Source organism: Garra rufa, chromosome 13, assembly GCF_049309525.1.
Source record: "Garra rufa chromosome 13, GarRuf1.0, whole genome shotgun sequence".
Taxonomy (NCBI): Eukaryota; Metazoa; Chordata; class Actinopteri; order Cypriniformes; family Cyprinidae; genus Garra; species Garra rufa.
Genome location: NC_133373.1, coordinates 39150577 through 39164300, shown reverse-complemented (window position 1 = coordinate 39164300; position 13724 = coordinate 39150577). Strand labels below are relative to the sequence as shown.

The 13724-nt window shown below is 36.0% G+C and overlaps 1 protein-coding gene across 4 annotated transcripts; it reads right to left on the bottom strand.

The window, feature by feature from the left end:
* Positions 1-2567: 2567 nt before the first annotated feature.
* Positions 2568-11146, bottom strand: yy1b (YY1 transcription factor b). 4 transcript variants are annotated; one of them, XM_073853203.1, is made up of 6 exons: positions 10088-11146; positions 7810-8002; positions 5639-5683; positions 5451-5511; positions 5219-5377; positions 2568-3613 (listed from the first exon to the last, which is right to left on the bottom strand). In XM_073853203.1, exons 1-6 carry the CDS (start codon positions 10629-10631, stop codon positions 3431-3433), a joined length of 1185 nt encoding a protein of 394 aa, XP_073709304.1. In that variant the 5' UTR covers positions 10632-11146; the 3' UTR covers positions 2568-3430. The 4 variants fall into 4 exon arrangements, with proteins under 4 accessions (XP_073709304.1, XP_073709305.1, XP_073709306.1 ...); XM_073853204.1 differs by having other exon boundaries at positions 7840-8002; positions 10088-11145; XM_073853205.1 differs by lacking the exon at positions 5639-5683 and having other exon boundaries at positions 10088-11145.
* Between the last annotated feature and the right edge of the window lie 2578 nt (positions 11147-13724).

Genomic DNA, 13724 nt, shown 5'->3' with positions numbered 1-13724 from the left:
ACCACACAAACATTAAAAAAGCATTACGGAGCTGATCCGCAAATGATCTTCTGTGATGGAGATGGATTGTTCTGATGAGCGAGTCATTAGCAGCTCCACCACTAGAGGCACAACACTGACTTCTTCAGCTCTTTCTAGTTCTTCATACACGATCTGGAGACTACAGTTACTCCTATCATCATTTAGATCAAGAGTTTGAATCTGCAGGATCTCACTTTGGAATCAGCTTGTAGTCAGTTCACACAGGTGTTGAGAATCACACACACAATACTGACAGTCTTCTTATCTAACACTTCTTCTATTGGTTTAGCATTTCAAAACACATCCAAAGATTTAAGTCAAACTAGGCCATAAAAACACTTATTCAAGTGTGAATAAAATGTGTTGTAGTATATTCAGAGCTGGGTGGTAACTGATTACTGATTACATAATCAGATTCCAAAATTAAGTACTTGTAATTAGATTATATTACATCTTAAAATACTTTTGATCAGACTACAGTTACTTTTTATGGATTACATATATATTGTACACAATAGCAACATATATTTTCATCTTTTACATTTTCCTTTCTATAATAGCATCCTACTTATATAAATAGAGAAAGTCTTCCAGTTTTGTGTCATTAGTCAGGTGGCGAAACAGCATTTGACCACAGATTTACAAAATTCAATAAAAAAAATTAATTTAAGAAATATTTTTAAAAATAAAATAAAACGTCAAAGGGACCAAAATGTTGTTGTTGTTAAACTCAAAACAATAAATTGTTGCTAGATAAAAATGTCATTTAACCATTTAAACCAGGAAAATTTAAATTTTCAGAATTTTAGAAAAAACTAAATGTATTTCATATTTAATTTAAAATTAAATTAAACCATTAAAAAGAAAAAAAAAGACTTGAGAAATATAGTTAAAAAAAAACATATGAGAGCCCTTAATATGTTTTATTTTTATTGATTTAAAAAATTGATTGATTTACATTTTTAATTATGATTTAAATAATTATCCGTTTTTTATTAACTCATAAAACCCCTGCCGTTCTTTCACTAACAGCAGTTTGGTAAACCTAGATGTATTGTGAAGTATAATGCACTTCATGTTGTTAATAAAAACAAATTTAACATATTTTCTTACTCTTTGTATTTTTTTCTCAATTTTATGGACGCCAGTATCCACCACTGAATAAAAGATAAAAAAGGTTTTTGCGAGTTCTCACAATTCAGACTTTTTTTTTTCTCCGAATTGTGATATAAACGTACAATTGCGAGTAATTAAGTCAGACTTACAATTATGTGAACATAAGTCTGTTTTACCCTCCTCAGAACTGAACTTAGAGAAATGAGAAAAATGACAATTGTAAGTTTATATCTCGCAATTTTGACTTTACAACTCGCAACTGTGTTTATATCTCACAGTTCTGAGAAAAAAAGTCAGAACTGTGAGATAAAATGATCATATCTAAATCAATGTGATAAATGAGTTAGATCAAAGGTAATCTGATTATATTATATTACACCTAAAATGTGTCATGTAATGGCTTACGTTACGACCTACAATTTTTGTCATGTAATTTGGAATCAGTAACGGATTACAATTTGTATGTAATCAACCCAGCTCTGAGTATATTTTTGAACACAATACTACAATTTTTCTTTCAAAATGTTACATTTAATTCAGTGTGTGACTGTTTGTAATTATTTGTAAAGCTATGATTTATTTTTTTTTAAATGTAAAAAATAATTGACATTTTTGGTAATTAAAATAAAGATGAATTAAAATTGTTCAAAATGCAATAGAAATATTTGATAAAAATTAGAACAAAAAAACGGAAACATAAATGATAAAAATGCTAATAAAAAAAATAATAGCTATCACCTTACTTACCCAGCTGATTGATTACATTGATAATTGCAAAACATTTTTTATTACAAGTTTTCTCAAATGTTAGGTTTACATATGCAAGTGAGGCATTATTTAATGAAATATGCACTAATTTGTATACATTTCTAGTACAAAAGTCTAAACACTGGATGAAGTCAGTTTCAAAATTCTTGTTTAATTTTTTTTGACATTAGAGTCAAATGTTTTTACAGAGAGAATTTTGGGTCTCTCATTTCGTCACTCCATAATTCAGAAAAAACTTAGAACAGATAGAAAACAATGTATTTTTTACCATTTTGAGGGGAATAAAACGTATAAAATCAATCAAATTATATATGAACAAATCCCTCTGTAAAAATCTTCAGGATATAGATAAGAATAAAAAGTAAGGGCTACTGAAGTCGAGATTTATGGCTCAGTGTAGGAGAAAACACTAATTTTGAGAAAACAGACTTTAATATGTATTGTAATTGAAATCTACTGACACAAAAAGATATAAAAGAAACACTTAACATTGTTTTTTTTGGGTGTTTTCCTTCCACTGGTCTGAAGAAACACTGAAAAAATCTTGACAGGTGCATGAAAAACCTGTTTATTCCTCAAGTCTGTCAAATGTTGAGTATATTGCAGGCAGTTTGATTTTAGTGTCAGTGTGATTCCAGGAAAGGGAATTAAGTTGACAAAAGCAGATTTGACCCTCTTTAATTGTAGTTGCTGAAATACAGGTGAGGTGTAAATATAGGTGTAAATATTAACAAAGGATAGTTCATGGTTTAGACCTTTACAATACATTCTAACAAAGAAAAACGACAGTTAACACTGCGGTTTACTGTGGTGAGACCGACCGGTGCTGGAAAAGTGAACGAATACATCTGTCCCACGTGATACGATAGAGGACAAAAGCAACCGATGACTAAAGCGGATCCACACACACACACACAAACACACACACAAACACACACACACACACACACACACACACACACACACACACACACACACACACAGCGCTCCACATGATCCACAGCCGCTCCGCTCGCGTCCACCGAACACCGACCGGACAAAACAACAGAGGAGAAACAAACGCACACGTCGCTTACAGTAACTAATATAAGCACCCCGTCTGTGAACAACACGCCAGAAACTCAGGGATTATTCATGATCACAGGTCGCATTACCAAGCACATCCCCAAAATAAGTGTACAATATGCACACTTGCAGAAATAGAAAATTAAAAGCTATATATATCTATGAAGACCAGAGAGACCCAAGTAAAAGTGGAAAAGAATGAAGCAACAGTCCCCATGTTCTCGTTCGTCGTCTTTGCGGTAAAAAGCGTCGTCCGTCGACGGCTCGGAGGAGTCTGAGATCGGCTCGCTTCCTCGGCCGCCGGAGGCGCGTTATGAAATGGGTTTGAATGCAGGGCTTTTACAGTCTTTTAGAGTCACGGCCACCGCTCGCGGCGCCTCCTTCGAGTCTGTGTGAGAGAACTAGAGCACGTCTCCAGTGTTAAGATGCTTAGGACACGCCAACGCCGCCGCACCACAGTTCATTGGTTGTTTTTGGCTTTGGCGTGTGTCAGGATGTGTGATTTGAGGTTGGTGGACTGAGCGAACTTTTTATTGCAGCCGTCAAACGGGCAAACGTAGGGCCGGTCCCCGGTGTGAATCCGGACGTGCGTCCGGAGGTTAAAGTCCAGAGAGAAACGCTTCCCACAGCCCTCAAACGTACACTAGACAGAGAGAACCATTAGACAACGGTTAGAGACGCTCACGACGGCCCACAGACAACTCACTTCACAAAACTACATAGTGGAGAAAACACACAAGAGCACATGAATAGACCGACTCACAGCGAACAGGATTTAACATCAAATAACTTCTGGAAAACTAGCTACACAAACATCAGAAGCTCAAAGACCTTTGCTGCAACACTACAACAAAATATAGCACAATACTACAGTACAATGTACTTCTTAAAGTAATAATAATGTTTTTAAAGAATATCACACATTTGTACTATATTTTAACAGTAAGCCTCTGTTGTGCAAATTTTAGTTAAAGTTCAAATTTCAATCCACTATTTCAAAGACCTCTAAAAATACAATTTTTGTTAAATTAGCTGTTTCATGTTTCAATTTTTTAAAACATGGAAAGCAGAAAAATGACTTAAAATATAAAATATATTATTATTAATATCATAATAAACAAACTGACATTTTTTTTAAATTAAACCATTTAAAAGCAAAAAAAACTTGGGAAATGCAGTTAAAAATAAAATAAAACATGTCAAAGGCCCTAAAAATTTTTTTGTTGATGTTGAAACCAAACAATACTTTTTTCCTACATTTTCTGATGAATAAAATGTAATTTATCCATTAAACCAGGAAAATTAAAATGGAATTTTTTGAATGAATTAAAAAAAAAAATATATATATATATATATATAGTTAAATATGAGTTTTTCTGGTTGAACTCAAAACAATAAATTGTTGCTAGATTTTCTATTTAACCAAAACAAAAATGTAAACGTAATTTTTTTTTTTATTTAAGAAAAAATGTCATATTTCATTTAAAATTAATTTAACCATTAAACAAAAAATATAGTTAAAAGAAAATAAAACATGTAAAAGGGGCCAAAATATGTTTTTTTTTTGTGGTTGTTAAACTCAAAACAATAAATTGCTGCTAGATTTTCTGATTCATAAAATGTAAATTTAACCTTTTAAACCAGGAACATTAAAATTGACATTTTTTATGAATTTTAGAAAAACTAAATGTATTTCATATTTAATTTAAAATTAAATTAAACGATAAAAAATAAAAAATAAAAGATTCGGGAAATATAGTTAAATAAATAAAACATATGAGAACCCTTAATATGCATTAATATGCATTTTTTTCTTTTGTTGAACTCAAATTGTTGTTACATTTTCTGTACCATTAAAACAGAAAAGTTAAAACTGACATTTTTTCTGAATTTAAGAAAAAAATGAAAGGCATTTTACGTTTAATTTAAAATTAAATTAAACCATTAAAAAAAGGATGGGAAATATAGTTAAAAAAAATAAAATAAAACATGTCAAAGGGCCCTTAATATGCACTGTTTTCATTTTTTGTTGAACTTAAATTGTTGCTAAATTTTATGATTAATACAATTTAATTTACCATTAAGTTAAAACTAGCATTTTTTCTGAATTTAAGAAAAAATAAAATGTATTTTATGGGGCCCTAAGCATATCTCAATAACATGTCCTTCAGCATTAGACTGAATCAGTTTGATTTTGCTCTCTAACCCATAAGAATTGATGCTAGTGTTCTCCAGTGTGGTGTCGTACCTGGAAGGGCTTCTCTCCGGTGTGAACCAGCTGATGGCGCTTTAGTTTGGAGCTCTCCACGAAGGCTTTCCCGCACTCTGCGCACACGTGAACCCGCGGGCCGTGAGTGTGGAGGTGCTTCCTCATGGCTGAATTATCCCTGAACATTTTAGTGCAGCCCTGTCAGAAACACAGGAGAAGCGTGTGATTGGAGCGCTCCAGTGGTTAAACACAAACGCACGGATCCACTCACTTTGTGCGGGCAGGCAATCGTCCGAGGCGCGTCGTCCTCCTTGATCTTCCTCGGCTTCATTCTAGATCGACACAAACACATCAGAGATCAGTTACCCAGCACGCTCCACGTATTGTGATCATTTCCACCCATGCCGTACGGTGCTGCAGTGACCCAGTGACCAATAACAAGTGTTAATAACAACTCACCGAACGGGACTACGAGCAAAATGAGCTCCGCTGTTACTGAAGGGGCTGAGAAATAAAACAACTAACAGTAAACGTCTGGTCAAACAGAACATCCTCACTGACCACACTATGATTCATACTCAACTAAACATTGGCATATTTTACAAAGACACTCTAAACATTAATAAAAACAAAGGATATTTTACAGGAAGTACAATGAAACTATACTCAGAAATCACATGATCTGAAACACACACACATACACACACACACACACACACATCAGGGTCAGAAATGAACTTCTAGATGTTTTCAGTGTCATTATATAAAACACTCATTCGCTTAAATCAGATACACTGGGGCCCTTGATTTCCTTTGATTTTAACCAATTGTTGAGTTGTTAGTTTCATGAATTCATTTGATTAGACATGCTGTTTGATTATTAAAGATTCATTTGAACCATCAAAATGCAAACCAGACAAAAACATCCTCCTTAGTATTTCTGTCTTGTTTTCCAGGGCAGATTCTTAAACCAAGACACATTTACTAGAAAATGACACAAAATATTAAGTCTTGATTCATGACAAACTGATCAAATTTAAGTGAATTTATGATTAAAACAAGAACAGATATCTCCCAGTGGAGTAAAAATGTGTTAAATGTAAAGATGCTTTCATTCCCCAAAACTGAATTGTTAATGTGCTACGCTCCACTTGATGAATATTTATTTAATAACATACATATTATTATTATTATTATTAATTTCATTAAAACTGGGGGAACGTGTATTTTTATATTTCACTTAAAATTATATTAAACCATTCATAAGCAAAAAAAAAAAAAAAAAAAAAAAGATTTGGGAAATAAAAAAAATAAAATAAAACATGTCAAAGGGCCCTGCATATGTAATTTTTTTCCTTTTTTGTTGAACTCAAACAATATATTGTTGCAGAATTTTCTGATCAATAAAATGTAAATTAAAAAAAATTCAGAATGTAAGAAAATAAAACGCATTTCATATTGCATTTAAAATTAAATGAAAATTAAAAAGCAAAAACAAAAGAAAAATTACTGACTGATTGTTTTGTCAGGAAACAAGACTGTATAGCTTCATTTTGCATCTCTAATAAATGTATATTGACATTTGCATTGAAAAACAAAACAAAAATACTGAGGAATATTCCATTTCTGCATTTTATGCAACATTCTAGAACAAAAATGTACAGATAATTTATTTACTCACCACCTTGTCATCCAATATGTTCATGTGTTTCTTACTTTAGTCATAAAGAAATTGTTTGAGGAAAACATTTCAGGAATGTTCTCCATATAGTGGACTTCTATGGTGCCCAAAATGCAGAAATGCAGTTTAAATGCAGCTTCAAAGGACTCTAAACGATTCCAGCCGAGGAAGAAGGGTCTTATCTAGCATCACAGAGCTATACAAGACCAGCATTTGAGGTTAAAATGTATATAAATTGTATTTTTTTGATTAATCTAATCCAGTTTTGCTAGAAGCTGCATTTTGGAAGTTCAAACTCACAAGCATAGAAGTCCACTATATGGAGAAGATTCCTAAAATGTTTTCCTCAAAAAACATAATTTCTTTACGACTGAAGAAAGAAAGACATGAACATCTTGGATGACAAGGGGGTGAGCACATTATTGGTAAAGTTTTGTTCTGAAAGGTGAACTACTTCTTTAATGAATGTCATAGTTTCTGCTCTGGTTTAAGATGTTTTTAACACCTGCAGAAATCCTGTGAATCTGATCAGTGGTCAGGTTGGTGTTAAGTGTTTTCATCACATTCACACTCATTCATGTGAAACACTGAACACACAATCTGACAGCTGCTGTTTATCTCAACACATTAGAAACCACATCCAAACCAAAGGTTATCTAACAGCTTCCCCTCACATTTGAACATCAACAACTTCCCCCAGTTTCACAGACATGGCTTGAGCCTAGTCCTAGACTAAAATTTAAGTCTTGCACTGACGGATCTTAAAATATATCAGTGGCTTTGTTTTGTCTCAAGATGCCACCAGTAATGATTTTTTCTCAGGCATGTCTATAAATGACCTGAATGTCTTAAACTATAGCCTAACCCTAGCTATGAAACCAGCACCTTGTGTTTCATTTCTGACCCTGATAGACACACTCGCCAAAGTTAAAAACTGAATTCTATTCACTTGATGTTTTGATTGAGCAGTGTCTCTGACCTGGCGAACTCCGCCAGCTGTTTGGGGTCTGACAGGTCGATTCCCGGGATTCCGCCGGGCGGGAGCTTCTTTCCTGTCATGTATTCGGAATAATCCGGAGGAGAGTTCTCCCCAATAATCTGCTCCTCCACCACCGTCTCATGATCGATGTCCTTCTTGTCATCTGAGAAACAGACAGGTTCACATAAGAAAATGGTGCAAACAGTCACAGAATCCAGAGGTTTATACAGTATTTCCTGATTCTAGACCAGCGAAGACGCTAACATTCGGAGGCCTTTGAGTAAACAATCAACTATAATGCGTGAAAACACGTTAAAACGCTACAAGCCCAAATAAACACACGATTTCTGCTCGATATCTAAATCAGTTAATCCACTCTAAACTAGTCCTGCAGTGATAGTTAACACACATTTCAGTTTCAAACGTTAAAAAAAAGAAACAACCGTTACACCTTGACTAATATTTCAATCTGATGTGGCCCTTGATTTCCTATTATTTTTGAGCTCTAAGGTTTCATGAATTGATCAGACATGCTTTTTCATTATTAAAATGTTCATTTGAACCATCAAAATGCAAACCAGACAAAAACAAACAAATATAGAAACCAACCAACAACAACAATCATACTCAGTATTTTTGTCTTGTTTCACAACACAAATGTCTAAAGATCCCTAAATCAAGATCAAAATTTACTGGAGATACAAATTACAAAATATTAAGTTTTGATTCATGAGAAACTGATCAAAATTACATGTATTCATAATTAAAAGAAGAACAGATATCTGTCAGAGGAGTAAAAAAATACTTTGTTTAAGGGGAGACACTGCAGGCAGAAGCACTTTTTTCAGACTAGTGGAAAGAAAACATGCAAAAGACAGTGTTAAGCTTTTTTTTGTATCTCTTTAGCTATTTGTGTCAATAGATTTCAATTACAATACATATTTCTGAAGGCCATTCTCTCAAAATGTGTTTTTTCTCCTACACTGAGCCATAAATCTCCACTTCAGTAGCACTTACACACACCAAACTTTACATTTTCTCCTGTCAATTTCTTCATATGTAATTTGCTAGATTTACAACATTTTATTTCTCCCAAAATTGGGAAAGTATATTGTTTTCTGTCTGTTCTAAGTATTCTCTGCATTATGGAGTGACAAAAAATGAGATGCCTAAAACTTCCTCTGTAAAAACGTTTGACTCAAAAAAAAAAGAAAGAAAGAATTTAGAAACTGACTTCATCCAGTGTTTAGATTTTTGTACTAGAAATGTATGCAAATTAGTGCACATTTCATTAAACAGCCTCATTTGCATATTAAAACCTAACATTTTAGAAAACTTGTAATACAAAAAATGTTTGCAATTATCAATGTAATCAATCAACTGAGTAAGTAAGGTGATAACTATTAGTTATTTTACCATATTGACCTGCAGTGTCTCGCCTTAAATGAAAAGGTGTTTTCATTCCACACTAGCAGATGTCTATTCAGTGAAATAAGACTTAATATCTTTATTTCGCATCACTAGTAGATGTTTCTCGACATTTAAATTGAAATTCAAACGAGTTAACGGTGCAACAGTCACAGAAAGCATAGATTTATACAGTAACGTATTTCCGCCCTGATTCCACACAAGCGACGACTGTCACATCCGGGACATGCGAGTAAACAAAAACAACAACAACGACCGAAAACACTTTAAAACACTACAAGCCCAAATAAGCACATTAATTTCGCTGGAACTCACAGCTAAATTAGTTAACCAGCTAAAACTAGTCTCGCAATGCTAGTTAACACAAACACACTCACACAGCAGTAGCCTACATCGGGAGCTCTTTCAGTTTTAAACGTTAAAATAGTAAACAACCGCCACACTTTGACTGATATTTAAATCCGCAGTGGCGCGAGCGCTTCCCGCCGAAGCAGAAATTCAAAGCGCCGGAGCGGTTAACGGTGTTTAACGGTCGCGCGGAGCTCTCGCGGCCTACCTGCAGCAGCTGCAGCGCGCTCGCGCCATCTTCAAGCCGCCGCACCGTCGCCATCTTTTCGGGCCGCCATACTGGACTCGGGGAACATGGCGGCGCCCATCGACAGCTCAAAACATGGCCTCCGTTCAAAACAAAAACAGCCGGACGGCTGCGGCCACGTTCCCAGCGGGAAGAACCGCAGAAAACGTTTGCGAAACGGCACGAGTCGCAGACGGACAACGCCCTACTGAGAGGGCCCGGGACTCAGAAGGAAAGTAGACTCACCCGAAGCCCACATCGTGACGGAGAACTCGCCCTCCAGGGTCTTGATCTGCACCTGCTTCTGCTCCCATTTCCTCCCGCTGGCTTCGGCCGCGCTCAGGTAGCTCTTCTTGCCCGCTTTCTTGCCACCTGACGCCGCTTTCTTGCTCAGCCGCCCCACGGAGCTCTTGCCCGCGACTGTCACCAGAGTCTGGCCGATGTATTCCTCCTCCGCGCCGGGCGCGGGCACCGGGATGAGGATCTGGTCCTCGAAGCCGTCGTCCCCCCGCAGGTCCGAATCGTCGCCGCCGACCACCTCCTCCCGGGTCTGGACCAGAATCACCTCCTGGTGGTGGTGGACCTGGCTCGGGTCGTCCGTCACCAGCGGCTGCAGCGCGATCATGGGCTGATGCTCCTCGTCGTCTTCATCGTCGTCGTCTCCGCCGACTACCGTGGTCTCGATGGTTTCCACAGGAATCGTTTCCACCTCGATCTCGTGCAGCTCCACGATCTCCCCGGGCATCTCCGTGCCGTCCGCCTCGATGTACAGCGTTTCGCCGGTTGCCATGTTGAAGTCCGCCAGCTTGCTCGCTTTCACTGCTGCGTTGAACGCACGAAACGCTCGCTGCCCCGCAAACACACAACGTACACACCCCCTGATACCCGCACAGCGCGCACACACTCCGATAATACAAATAACTCTCCACTTCTCACATAAATTCACGTCGCCACTACGCTCCACTGCCAAATCTCGCGAGAAGAGAGCCGCTCGGGCTCGCGCTGGCGGGCACGCGCAGATGGCTCTATCTGCGTGTAGTAAATGCACTATATATGATGTGTGTGTGTGTGTGTGTGTGTGTGTGTGTTTATGTAATTGCTATTGTTATTTTAATCCAGATTTCACTGTAAATTAATATATGTGATCTTGGACCACAACACCAGTCATAAGGGGCTCTGTTTTTGTAATAGAGATTGAAAAGTGGAATAATGCTGACTAAATAAGCTTTCCATTGATGTATGGTTTGTGAGGATAGGACAATATTTGGCTGAAATACAACTATTTGAAAATCTGGAATCTGAGGGTGCAAAAAAAAATAATATTGAGTTGTCCATATAAAGTTCTTAGCAATGCATATTACTAATCAAAATGATGATTTATTCTAATATATTAAAATATGAATATATTGATTTATTAATGTATTGTTTTTATTTTTCATTTTGTCTTTGTAATTATTATTGTAATTGTAATAATTATTATTATTATAAAATATACATTTTTACTGTATATTAATGTTGTTTGAATATATTAAAATATTTTTTTGAAATTATTATTCAACCTTTGTTGTTTTTTCTTATGTAGGTTATTTATAAAGTATAAATGGCACTTGTATGAAGATGTATTAATTTATTATTTTCATGCATTTTTAATATATGTAATTATTTTTGCACAGAATTTAATTACACCAAATGTGATTTTGACCATGATTTAGTTAGACTATATATATTTATGTTTTATTGAGTTTGTGGGTTTTCTCTATTTATAATTAAATAGAGTTGTTTGAAAATATTACAATATTGTTTTCATCTGTGACCCTGGAGCACAAAACCAGTCTTAAGCAGCTCAGGTATATTTATAGCAATAGCCAACAATACATTGTATCAGAATTATCAATTTTTCTTTTATGCCAAAAATCATAAGGATATTAAGATCGTGTTCCATGAAGATGTCTTGGAAATTTCCAACCATAAATATATCAAATCTTAATTTTTGATTAGTAATATGCATTGCTAAGTTCTACATTTGGACAAGGCCATTTTCTCAGTATTTAGATTTTTTGCACCCTCAGATTCGATTTTCCAATATTGTCCTATCCTAACACACACCAATGGAAAGCTTATTTATTGAGCTTTGAGATGATGTACAAATCTTAATTTCAGAAAATTGATCCTTATGATTGGTTTTGTGGTCTAGGGTTTATTTTTTAAAGTCTGTTTTTCTAATGTAATTGTTTTCTCAACTGAAAATCAATCTCAGCAGGTTTTCTATAAATATCCACAGATGTATTCCCGTCATTTATTAATAGCTCACATCTGAAAGTGTTCCTGTGGATCTGTCATTGGCTTCTGAGGACTGATCTGTTTATTTGACATTATTGTCCATATAAAGAGCTGAAACACTCACACAAGCAGATGAAACACACCGGCGCCTTCATCCAACACATCCTTCACAGTTTATTTCACTTCTTTTTTAAATGTCATGTATATCTTTTATTTTTATTTTTTTCAAACCAGGAAGCACTTGGTCAAAAAGAGAAATCATAAAACAGAACAATACTTCACCATGTCCTCGCAGCCAATAAACATTTTATTAACAACATGATCACAAATACTCTGGTGTGTGTGTGACGTTTGTTCATTAGATCAGAACTCAAGAACAGCCCACGCGTTAAAAACCCCGCTCACTGCCTCCACACGTCATTATGGCCAAACGGATAAAAAACAAAACTCTTCAAAAACAGAGGTAATGAGAAATGTGCTCGTGATCAATCTTGAGGAAAACCAAAACAATAAAAATACAAAAGGCTAACGCTGAAGTGCAATGATTTTATCATCGTCATCATTATTATTATTATTATTATTATTAATACCTACATCTACCTCTAGCTACATGAAAACACTACTACTACTACTGCAACTACACCTATCATCATCATCATCATCATAATAATAATAATAATAATAAGAATGATAATAATGCAGACTAAATAAAAGGACTGTTGTGTTTTCTTCAGTTTCTGCAAAAGACTTTGAAAAGACTGCCACCAAAATCAAGGTACACCAGAAACAGTAAGATCAGTGCAAGTGTCCTTCCTTCTTCATCATCACATCTAAGCTCAGGGTTCGTCAACGTTGCAGACGTGTTAAAACCAAACGTCCGTCCGTCCGCTTTAATACGGCTGTAACGTGCGCCGCCGGCTCCGGTCGGCTACAGCGGGATCTGCAGGGGTTCGGCTCTCAGAAAAGACGGAGGACGCGGGGATGGACATTATGTCGTGCTGATTCGACTCAGTTCATGTCTAATGGCTGCAAATAGAGCAGAACGCACTCATTAGAGTCTCAAACTATGGCTGCATGAGTGCATTACACAACACAAACACAGGACTGCATTAGACTTTATTTACACTCATGCAAAGCAACTTACACTGCATTTAAAGGAACAATAAACTTTTTTTTGGAAATAGGCTCATTCTCCAACTCGAGTTAATAAGTTGAGTTTTACCATTTTGAAATCCATTCAGCCGTTCTCCTGTTCTGGCGATATCACTTTTAGCATAGCTTAGCATAGATCATTGAATCCTATGAGACCGATAGCATCGTGTTCAAAAATGACCAATGAGTTTCCATATTTGTCCTATTTAAAACTTGACTCTTCTGTAGTTATATCGTGTACTAAGACCGGCGGAAAATGTAAAGCTGTGATTTTCTAGGCTGATAAGGTTAGGAACTACACTCCCATTCCGGCGTAATAGTCAAGGAAGTTTGCTGCTGTAATATGGACACAGCAGGCGCAGTAAAATCACGCAGCGCCTGAAATTAGTTCCCAGCTGGGTAACTTCCAACGAGGAACGCTCCCTGTGCAGGCAGTTGGTCACGTTGTGCT

Bases quoted from the DNA above. Each gene is read 5' to 3' on its own strand.
- yy1b (XM_073853203.1), bottom strand. From the start codon at position 10,631: ATGGCAACCGGCGAAACGCTGTACATCGAGGCGGACGGCACGGAGATG. The intron at 5,512-5,638 runs GTGAGTTGTTAT...GTGTCGATCTAG, and splicing joins TTTGCTCGTAGTCCCGTTCG to AATGAAGCCGAGGAAGATCA. The intron at 5,378-5,450 runs GTGAGTGGATCC...TGTTTCTGACAG, and splicing joins CGATTGCCTGCCCGCACAAA to GGCTGCACTAAAATGTTCAG.